General features: G+C 38.6%; 1 protein-coding gene across 1 annotated transcript; it reads left to right on the plus strand.

Moving 5' to 3' along the window:
* Window positions 1-1512: 1512 nt before the first annotated feature.
* On the plus strand, window positions 1513-9876 carry LOC114194886. Its single transcript, XM_028085292.1, has 8 exons — window positions 1513-2180; window positions 2325-2418; window positions 2854-3222; window positions 5925-5999; window positions 6097-6194; window positions 8490-8629; window positions 9554-9609; window positions 9838-9876. The coding sequence occupies exons 1-8, from the start codon at window positions 1513-1515 to the stop codon at window positions 9874-9876; spliced, it is 1539 nt and encodes a 512-aa protein (XP_027941093.1).
* Window positions 9877-11623: the final 1747 nt, after the last annotated feature.

The raw sequence follows: 11623 nt of genomic DNA on the forward strand, positions 1-11623 counted from the left end.
TAGCAATTTAGGCTCAGTAATCAACACATAATCTTGTTCAAACCAAGATGAGGGTTTGTGAATTAGTCCAGCAAGTGCACTAAGTCAATTGTAGCACAACAAGGTCATATCCACATAGATTTGGTAGAGAAATCAATAATCTATAATCTACTTTAACTTTGACAATGAAATAGTAATCAAAGTATTGGTTTGGTATTGTTGCAAATATATTAAAACTAAATTTGAGAGAAGTGATGTTGATTAAGGTGTTGGAATTGAACTTGACTTCTTAACTCAACTGTACTACTCTTGATTATCAATAAATTATGTTCTTTATTTTAGTGGTCTTGGAAGCACGCTTACGTGTAGATCTAACCTCATGTTTGAGCATTAGAATCTAAGGGTGTCAGACACATGATGTCCCCATTTAGGTGGAGGAACCCTTGCATTAAGAACACGACTCTTTAAACCAACTAAAGTCGCATATCCATGTCTGGTATATGCCAAGCATTAGGATATCTATTTGGATCTAAACATTAGACCAGATGTCTCTACATCAAGTGCTGATGAGGTAGGATGATTGGCCAAGCCACCAAAGCAATCAATACAAATCAAGAAACTAACACATAGAACAAGAACACAATAAATATATAATCAAGTGTAGTGTAGAGAGAGTTTAAAGGTTACATTCAATCCCAACTAGAGAAGAACTTAGCTGCTCATGATGATTATACAATAAGAGCATAGAGTAGCCTACCTCCTTCCATAGCTTTACAAAGATGTACAAAAGTTGTAAGACCCGTGAAATTTAAATAAATAAATAATTAATTATTTAATAAATACGGGTAGTGGAGCTTTTATGGCAATTTATTCTGACATGTATGATGTGGAAAAGTACTAGCTCAAATGGTTGAGAGTACTTGATTGTGTGAGAGGACTTTGGTTCAAATCCTATGTATGCCATTTATGTGCTATTTAATTTATTATTATTTTAAATATGTACTGGATCATGATGAGTGATAATATAATCATAGAATTATATAAATTATCAAGAAACATGAATCGGATTTGGCAATGGCATGGTTAGGGGTCCGATCCTTGGTAGAACCAAATTAAACTTTCCCTTTGCCAAATTTATTTTTGGCATGAAATTGAAGGGACAAAAGAACCCTAGCTGTGTGAGAGAAACTAAGGAGGCTGAGAAAAGAAGTGTAAAACAACCATTGAATGATAATTATGCCTAGCTTAATGGCAAATTTCGTTTTAGTCATTATGGCAAATAAAACTAGGCTTGAAACTGGGGGTAAAGGCAAATTTAGTGAGAAATGAGGACTCTAAGGAGCCATAACTCTGCTGCACCGAAAAGTGGAGATTGAGAGTGAATTGGAGAACAATTTCAGAAGATTAGAAGCAAGTTGGAAGGAGTCAAGGGCTGGATTTTTGGTGCACAAAGACTTGAATAAAGATGAATCTGAGGCAGGAGAGATTGGTGTTCCTTCTCCCAAGGTCATTCAAAATGAGAACATTTTAACTATGAAATCTTTAAATCAAGTTCTCAATGTTGAACAACCTTCATGCCTCCTGCTATGTAAAGGAACACTCACATGTACTGCCACAGTTCTTGAGCTTAAGAATCTACCTCCTAAAATTGAAAATCTTTTGAAAGAGTTTGAGGATATATTCCCTAAGGAAGGGCCTATTGGGCTTCCTCCCTTTAGAGGAATTGAACATCAAATAGATTTAGTGTCTGGGGCTAGTCTACCAAATAGACCAGCCTATAAGACAAATCCTCAAGAAACAAAGGAGATAGAGTCTCAAGTCCAAGAGTTGTTGGAGAAGGGTTGGGTTCAAAAGAGCCTTAGCCCTTGTGTTGTGCCTGTTTTGTTAGTACCTAAAAAGGATGGGAAATGGAGAATGTGTTGTGATTGTAGAGCCATAAATAACATCACCATTAAATATAGGCATCCCATTCCTAGGCTTGATGACATGCTTGATGAATTGCATGGGTCCATCATGTTTTCTAAAATTGATCTAAAGAGTGTTTATCACCAAATAAGAATCAAAGAAGGTGATGAGTGGAAAACCGCTTTTAAGACCAAATTTGGATTATATGAGTGGTTGGTGATGCCCTTTGGGCTTACTAATGCACCTAGCACATTAATGAGGCTAATGAATCACGTTCTTAGAGAGTGCATAGGAAAGTTTGTGGTTGTCTACTTTAATGACATTTTGATCTATAGCAAGAGCTTACATGAGCACATAGACCATCTGAGGTCTGTCCTTACCATCCTTAGGGTAAATAGTTTGTCTGCAAATAAAGAGAAATGCACTTTTTGTGTAGATAGTGTTATTTTCTTAGGTTTTGTACTAAATAAAAATGGGGTCCATGTTGACCCTACAAAAATAAAGGCCATCCAAGAATGGCCCACTCCTAAAAATGTTGGAGAGGTTAAGAGCTTCCATGGTTTGGCAAGCTTTTATAGAAGGTTTGTTCCTAACTTCTCTACTTTGGCTTCACCCATTAATGAACTTGTCAAGAAATATGTATCTTTTAATTGGGGTGAAAAACAAGAGTCTGTTTTTCAGCAACTCAAGGAAAAGCTCACCAATGCACCCATTCTAGCTTTACCAAACTTTTCAAAAACCTTTGAGCTAGAGTGTGATGCATCCGGTGTAGGAACAGGTGTTGTGTTGTTGCAAGGAAGGCATCCAATTGCCTATTTCAGTAAAAAACTTCATGGTGCCTCCCTCAACTATCCCACCTATGATAAGGAATTATATGCCTTAGTTAGGGCCCTACAAACTTGGGAACACTACCTTGTGTCCAAAGAGTTTGTCATTCATAGTGATCATGAGTCGCTAAAATATTTGAAGGGCCAACACAAGCTGAATAAAAGACATGCTAAGTGGATGGAATTCTTGAAACAATTTCCTTATGTGATAAAATACAAGAAGGGCAAAAGTAATGTGGTGGCTGATGCCTTGTCTAGAAGGCACACTTTGTTTTCAAAATTGGGAGCCCAAATTCTTGGATTTGATCACATTTCAAAAATGTATAATCAAGATTCTGAGTTTTCCTCTACTTATGCTGAGTGTATGGAAAGACCTCAAGGAGGTTTCTATGTGAATGAGGGGTATTTGTTTAAAGAAGGAAAAATTTGTATTCCCCAAGGTTCACAAAGAAAACTCCTTATTCAAGAAACACATGAAGGGGGATTAATGGGTCATTTTGGGGTAGAAAAAACCCTAGGTCTTTTAAAAGAGAAATTCTTTTGGCCCCATATGAGGAAGGATGTCCAAAGGCATTGTAATAGATGTATCTCATGCTTACAATCTAAGTCTAAAACAATGTCTCATGGATTATACACCCCCTTGCCTGTTGCTTCAGCCCCTTGGGAAGATATAAGTATGGATTTTGTCTTAGGACTTCCAAGAACACAAAGGGGTTTTGATTCCATTTTTGTGGTGGTAGATCATTTTAGCAAAATGACACACTTTATACCCTGCCACAAAGTGGATGATGCTAGCAACATTGCTCGGCTTTTCTTTAGAAATGTGGTCAAGCTTCATGGTATACCCCGCACCATAGTTTTTGATAAAGATATTAAGTTCCTTAGCCATTTTTGGAAAAGTATTTGGTCAAGGCTAGGAACTAAACTTAATTTCTCTACTTCATTTCACCCACAAATTGATGGGCAAACTGAAGTTGTTAATAGATCTTTGTCTACTATGCTAAGGGCAATTTTGAAAGGAAACCACAAATCTTGGGATGAATACCTTCCCCATATTGAGTTTGCCTACAATAGAGTAGTTCATAGGACTACTAAAATCTCTCCATTTGAAGTTATTTATGGCTTTAATCCTCTCACTCCTATGGATTTGTTACCACTTCCTACATCTTTTGATTTCATTCATAAAGAAGGGGTGGCAAAATCTGATTTTGTTAAGAAAATGCATGAGAGGATTAAAAGACAAATTCAACAACAAACTGAGAGGTATGCTAAGTACAACAATAAGGGTAAGAGGGAAATAATTTTTGAAGAAGGGGATTGGGTGTGGCTACACCTTAGAAAAGATAGATTTCCTAAGAAAAGAAAGTCTAAACTTAGCCCTCGAGGTAATGGTCCCTTTAAAGTGTTGAAAAGAGTCAATGATAATGCATATAGGCTAGAGTTGCCTAGGGAAAATGATGTACATGCCACCTTTAATGTTGTTGACTTAATACCTTTTGCAGGTGGTACAGATGATGAGGCAGAAATTTCAGATTTGAGGACAAATCCTTCTCAAGAGGGAGGGGATGATGAGATGCCTCTAACTAAGGGACCCACAACAAGAGCAATGGCCAGGAGGATACAAGAGGAATGGGCCTCCAATGCACATACAAGGCCCAAGATGAACTTTACATGGGCCAAGGAAGATGTGAAGACCTAGCCTAAAACTCTTTGTTTGTAAATATTAGAATAGGGATTATTTTTGGGCCTTGTATTTTGGGCTTTGTAGAATGGGGTTTTTGTTTGGGCCATGTATTGGGCCTTGGAGGGTTTTGGGGCTTTGAAGAGAATTGGACCAAAGAAGAGTTGGGCTTGAAATTGGCCCAACAAGAGAGAGAGCGCATTTGTGAGAGGATCTAGATCCTTCTTGCTCCAAGCTTGGTCACCAAGCTTCTCTTATGCGCCTAGAAGCAAATCCCTTGTGACTTGCCTCATGCTCTCTTTTTTTGCCTCATGCTCTCTTTTTGGCTCCAAATACCACATTCTAGATCCTTTTTCCCTCCATTTTTTTGGACCACTTGGCTCTCCTTTTCTACTATAAATAGAGAGCTTAGGACCCTTGTATTTTCATTCATTAATATAGTAGAGAAACTCTGTTAAGATGACTCCAGACTCCTCTCTTTTTGTGAATCAACTTAGGCTAGAGTTCTCCTTCTTGGTTTCCTCTAGCCCCCTTTCTTGAGTGTTGGCCCAACCTCACTTGAGAGCTTCTCCAAACACTATTGCCACACCACTTCTCCTCTCATCTTCTAACTTCTGCACCTTCATTCTTCTCCATGGAAGCTTCCTCAATTCCGCATGGCTTTTCCTTGGCTTCCTTACTATTGAAGATGGACTCATCACAAGGTAAAGTCTGAATTGATTTTTTTTTCTTTTGGGATAGTGAACCATGTTATGTTAGTTGTGTGATGTATGCTCAAAGTTCGTTCATCCCTTTAAAACCAAGTTGCACTTTTACTCAGAAGACTAGGGAGAGTCGAGTAAAAGGAGTTGTTATTTTAACCTTAGGACTTTGGAGAGTCGGGTAAAATGGAATTTTGGGTTACTATAAGACTTTGATCTAAGCTTAGTAACAATGTCCTTGCTGGGTTTTGTTGAGCAAGAAAAGAATGTTGCTTGGAAGGCTTAGGAAAAGTTATGCTTTTACAGGGTTTTGGTGAATAGGTAAGGGTGGGACTCTTGTCGGGTTTTGTTGAACAGACGAGAGTTGTGTTTGTAAAACTCAGGGGAAGCAACACTCTTACTGGGTTTTAGTGAACAAGTAAGTGGTGGGCTCTTGTTGGGTTTTGATGAGTAGGCAAGGGTGGTTGTTGTGAGTCTCAGGATAAGCAACGTCCTTACCGGGTTTTGGTGAGCAGGTAAGGGTGATACTCTTGCTAGGTTTTGGTGAGCAAGAAAGAGTTTATGCTTACGAGTCTTAGTGGAAGCAGCGCTCTTATCGGGTTTTGGTGAGCAGGTAAGGGTGGTACTTTTGTTGGGTTTTGGTGAACATGCAAGGGTGGTTGCACGTAAGACCTAAGGAAAAGTAGTGCTTTTACCAGGTTTTGGTGAACAGGTAAGGGTTGGGCTCTTGTTGGGTTTTGTTTAATAGACAAGAGTCCTGTTTGTGAGGCTTAGGAGAAGCAACACTCTTACCGAGTTTTGGTGAATAGGTAAGGGGTGGGCTCTTGTCAGGTTTTGTTGAGCATACAAGAGTTGTTGTTTGTAAGTCTCAGGGAAGTAATGCTCTTACCGGATTTTGGTGAACAGGTAAGGGTGGGATTCTTGTCGGGTTTTATTGAACAGACAAGAGTTATGTTTGTGAGGCTCAGGGAAAACAACACTCTTACCGGGTTTTGGTGAGCAGGTAAGGGGCTGGCTCTTACCAGGTTTTGGTGAGCAGGCAAGGGTTGTTGTTTGTGTGTCTCAGGGTAGGCAACGCTCTTACCGGGTTTTGGTGAGCAGGTAAGGGTGATACTCTTGCTGGGTTTTGATGAGTAGGCAAGAGTTTTTTCTTACTGGTCTTAGTAGAAGTAATGCTCTTATTGGGTTTTGGTGAGCAGGTAAGGGTGGTACTCTTGTTGGGTTTTGGTGAGCAGGCAAGGATAGTTTCTTATAAGACATAAGAAAAGTAATGGTTTTATTGGGTTTTGGCGAGCAGGTAAGGGGTATTACTTGTCTTTCCCGATGTGTTAGTGCACAAGGGGAGAGGTTCTTTCCAAGAAGCGTTGGTGCGCAGGGAAAGGAACTTGTGATCTGGAAGTATTAAGAACAAAAAATGTCTTGGTAAAGTGATGAGGGTACACACTCATGACTATATCTGAGATAGTTTCCTTTCTTAATTCAAAAAGTTTTGGTAAAAGAGAGAAAAGTGATAGGTTGAGTTTGTCTCCTATACCTTTCTTGTTAGGTTTTCGTTTGTTTTGTGATATGTGTGTTTTTGTAGTGGCTGACTACAGAATCAATGTCAAACTTGATATGTTGTTTTGCAAGGGTTGGGTAGGACCTTTGAGAAAATCTCTTGATCGAAGATGCGAGTACGCATAAGGATATCTATGTGGGCAAGGAAAGATAAGTTGGTTGTTTGAGACTAAGAAGTGAAGTCAAAACTCAGAATCAACGCGTTTGAAGGAGGGATTTTCAAGGATAAGTTCTTGGGGCTAACACTACAAGTTTGGTAAGAGGAATTAAATTTAAAAGTTAGAACAAGGAGATGTGTCAGCACAGGTGTGTGCCGTAGAGTGGAAGAGTTAAATTGATACTACAACTTAATATAGGGCTAAGGTCGTAAGGAAAAGTGGGGAAACATATGAGGTGAAGGCTGAAATAAAAGGGTAGGGACCAAGAAGGGAGAATTTCTAGATAAAGGAAGTTGAGGCAGTCCTATCTGCATTTTTCCTGGGTGAGCTCAATTTTCGAGGACGAAAATTTTATAAGGTGGGGGGAATGTAAGACCCGTGAAATTTAAATAAATAAATAAATAATTATTTAATAAATACGGGTAGTGGAGCCTTTATGGTAGTTAATTCTGACATGTATGATGTGGAAAAGTACTTGCTCAAATGGTTGAGAGTACTTGATTGTGTGAGAGTACTTGATTGTGTGAGAGGACTTGGGTACAAATCTTATGTATGCCATTTATGTGCTATTTAATTTATTATTATTTTAAATATGTACTGGATCATGATGAATGATAATATAATCATAGAATTATATAAATTATCAAGAAACATGAATCGGTTTGATGGTTATGCATGGATTTGGCATTGGCATGGTTAGGGGTTCAATTATTGGTAGAATCAAATTAAACTTTCTTTTTGCCAAATTTATTTTTGGCATGAAATTGAAGGAACAAAAGAACCCTAGTTGTGTGAGAGAAACTAAGGAGGCTGAGAAAAGAAGTGTAAAACAACCATTGAATGATAATTATGCCTAGCTTAATGGCAAATTTCGTTTTAATCATTATGGCAATTAAAACTAGGCTTGAAACTGGGGGGTAAAGGGAAATTTAGTGAGAAAGGAGGACTCTAAGGAGACATAACTCTACTGCACCAAAAAGTGGAGATTGAGAGTGAATTGGAGAACAATTTCAGAAGATTATAAGCAAGTTGGAAGGAGTCAAGGGCTGGATTTTTGGTGCACAAAGACTTGAATAAATTCCAAGACTTAAGCAAAGAAACCAGGTTATGGGTGCTGAACTCGTAACTTATTTGTAATTGGTTAATAATGGATGTATGAAATGACTGTGCATTGTTTCTGGTTGCCAAATATCTTGAATTCTGGATTTCTGGAAAATTCCAGAAATCGCCTGGCGGCTTTGAAAGAGCCGCCTGGCGGCACATACAATTTTGCTTGTTTTCTGGGTTCCAAATGAGGAACCGCCTGGCGGTACGAGCCTGACCGCTACGTGACACATGTGCGCCAACCCAGTTTTTGGGTTTTTGATGAACTGCCTAGTGGTGATGATTACCCGTCAAGCGACACGAGTCAATTTGGCTCGATTTTAGTGTTTTGGGGTTTCTGGGTTGATTATGTTTGGGGGAAAAGATGGTGCCAACTGTTTGGAAATGATTGGAAGCCCGAACTCACTGAAATATATAAAATTGAAGGTTCGATTGGGTGAAAATTGCAAGAATATAAATTTTTGGGTTGATGAATTGGGGATTTCTTAGTCACACTAACTTAAGTGGTAAGGTTAGTGGAATTTCGTATATGAAGGAGTCTTATGAAGGAATAGTGAATGTAAACACGTGAATGCAGCTTATTGGATCATAAATCGAGTGGAAGAAGAATTGTAAGGGATTGGATAAGGTTTGCAAGTGCGGAGGAAGTTTTTGGGTTCTTGGAACAGCAGGAACTGCCTAGCGGCACCCAATTGGCCGCCAGGCGCCATACCAGAGGTGCGTGGTGATTTGTTCACAAAAAACATTGTTTTTTGTACTTTTTGCGCAATAGGAACCGTCGGGCGGTAGTTTAGTCCTGCCAGGCACCACCTTCCTCACTTCTAGGCGCCATGCGCCACCATTTTTTTTTTGTTTGCGCAGTTTTCGTAAACATGCATTTCTCGGTTCGTTGACAGGTGGTCCATAACATGTAGTTCTTCACTTTGAACGGTGGAGATTTGATTTGGAAGTCAGTAGCTAGAGATATACGTTACTCAATATTGCTGATTTCTGAGTCTTTAGAATACATGAATAAGTTATTGATAATTTCAAGTAACTTATAATGAAGCATGATTGAGTTATGTGGTAAGTCTCTATCAATTTGAATGTCTCTTTGGGTTAGTCACATGTTGAGAATTGATTATTGGTGAATGAATCTGTGTCAATATTAATTTGCATTGGTGCATGGGATCATGTGCTTAAATTGTTAGAGTGTTGCTGCTTATATTTGTTTGAGCATGCATTATTCATAAGTTAGAATTGAATGCTAGCATGGTTTAAAAGGGGGAATATATATATATATATATATATATATATATATATATATGAAATGTGAATGGACTGTTTTTACTTGTTTTGACCGTCAAGCGATGGCTACAAAACCAGTAGAGAATTGAAGCATGTAGCATTTGGCGATAAGGGTTGTCCCGCCAGGCGATCCTTGTAGAAATAGTTACATCAGAGGCGCTTGGCGCCTGGCGGCACATGTCCCCCACTAGGCGGTCTAGAAGCCTTTTGCGCCTGGCGACTCGTGTGGAGCGCCAAACGATTTTTGATGAAGTAGACATTGTGTTTTGCTTGCTTTGGATGTGCGTGGTCTACGAGACTTTGGGCGATATCTCAAGGGTTAGATGCTGGAGTATTCCTGGAGTTATGGCTCAGGATGGAGGGTAATACGAGCATTCTTTGAGTTGTGGATCGGAATAGCGAGTGTTCCCGTATGTGTTCTACAAGTGGTGGCTTGTAGGTTGGACAACAATGATAGCTTGAGATTATCAACCAAAGACGTAGAACATGGATTACATGGTGGTGGCCATGTGTGATGAGACCAAAGGATGGAGTTCCTTTAATGTGTGTGTTTTGTTATATAAATTGTTGTATATGTTTATATTCCTTTAGCTCACCCTATCTGTATGTGTTTGGCTATGATCATGTACGCGGTATAGGGAGCAGATGATGTTGCAAGTGGTACTGGTGGAGTGTAGAGCCGGAGCGTGGGCTAGTTGGGAAACTTTATGGCAGCATTTTATCATTTTTATGAGTTTTAAGGATTTTTCTGTAATCATTTGAATTACAGAACTTGGCTTTAAAATGAGACTGAGTTGATAATGTATTGTGTTTAATAAATATTTGGATTGGATTTGGTTTTTTCAGTGTAATAAAGTTTTAAATTCCCGCCAATATCGTTGTTCAGTCGCAGGCTTGTAATTTGAATTATCTCAGTTCATCTTTTTGGTAGAGCTGCAACTTTTGGGGCTTAGCACCAACTTCTAAATTTCCTTCATTTTACATGCAAAAACAATATAAACATATTAAATTTCACTTTTTATGATTTAAACTCTCATCATTCTTCATTTATATGCAATTAGGGTTATTTTAATGATTTTTACATTGAATAAATGCAAGTGTCTAAATGACCTGAAATTTAACTAATATTAGACACTTATCAAGTCTCCATTGCCATCTTTTATTTTAATTAGATAAATAAGGGAGGAGAATAGGCTTTTATTTAGGGAGATAATGCCCTTTTGAAGTATGTCCTGGATCAATTTGGATATAATAACTTTTTGAAAATGTTGATAGGGATAAGATTGAATAGTGGTGGGTGAGGTATAAGGAAGTAATGTGATGGTCGTGGGCTTAAGGAGGCAGCAAAACCTGAAGTTTGAAGAAAACATTTGAGTATTGGTTAATGGGTGTTTTTATAGGTGGGGAAAGGTTGGTAGAAGTTTATTCTTCGGTTTGGTATAATGGTTGTTCTATTGTTGAAGGTAACAAATGTTTGGGAGTGATTGAGCTAAAAGTTAAAAGGGGGAAAGATGCTATGGAGTTTGGGTGGAATAAGTGACAAAGTTGGTTATAGGATGTGGATTGACGTTTTAAGGAAGAGTTTCCCAAGAGTGTAATGACTGAATTCGAATGGATAAAGGAAATACCCGGAATAGCAAAATTTGTTGTAAGCCCAATGTGCATAACCATTCTATTCCCAAAACAACATCAACACCTTCAATGGGAAGAAGGTAAAAAGGAATTTGAAACAAGATAGATCAAAGATAAATATCAATTTGGGAGAAGAGGTCATCACAAGGGATTCTTTACCCATTGCCCACCATGAAAGAGAACGGAGATATAGTGATGATGGGTAGTTGCAAGTGGTGGGCTAAGCAACATTATATGATATTATTAGAGCTTCACGAATCCACTAGAATTGCCACTGGTAAATTATGTATAGAACCTTGAAATTTCAAGGTTTGTGGTGAGTGTTGTCCTGTTAATGCTTAAGGAGGTAGTTGGAAATGATAGAGTGGTTCAACATAGGTCTCTCCACTAGAAATTTCCTCTTCAATGATATTGTTGGCATCTTGATCTACTAATAAGAGAAGAAAATGCGAGGTTGCACATTTGTGGCCCTAGACAAATTTCACATCATAGTTGTAACATAATCCTAAGGCTCAACACTCTTGAAGTTGGGCTTATGTGAGGCGTTTGATGGGCAAAGGGGGTTGGTTAGTAAGGTGAGGTGAGGTATTGGCCTTTGGTGGGTTAGGTTAGGAAGGAAGGTGAAGGGGGTTGTGTATTGGTAAGGATAGGTTTTTAGAAAAATGAGGTTTGGTATTTGTCAAGTTGGCTTCAATGAGTTTGCTAAACCGATGGCTTGGGAGATTGTGGTAGGTTTTTGGATGGCTAATTCATGTCAAATGTTAGGGTTAAGACCAGATATAAAGTAATTGA

This window comes from Vigna unguiculata, chromosome 8, assembly GCF_004118075.2.
Source record: "Vigna unguiculata cultivar IT97K-499-35 chromosome 8, ASM411807v1, whole genome shotgun sequence".
Lineage (NCBI taxonomy): Eukaryota > Viridiplantae > Streptophyta > Magnoliopsida > Fabales > Fabaceae > Vigna > Vigna unguiculata.

Coding starts and splice junctions, on each gene's coding strand:
- LOC114194886 (XM_028085292.1), top strand. CDS start 1,513: ATGAAATCTTTAAATCAAGTTCTCAATGTTGAACAACCTTCATGCCTC. Junction 6,000..6,096: donor TACCGGATTTTGGTGAACAG/GTAAGGGTGGGA, acceptor TTTGGTGAGCAG/GTAAGGGGCTGGCTCTTACC. Junction 8,630..9,553: donor CGCCAGGCGCCATACCAGAG/GTGCGTGGTGAT, acceptor GTTATGGCTCAG/GATGGAGGGTAATACGAGCA.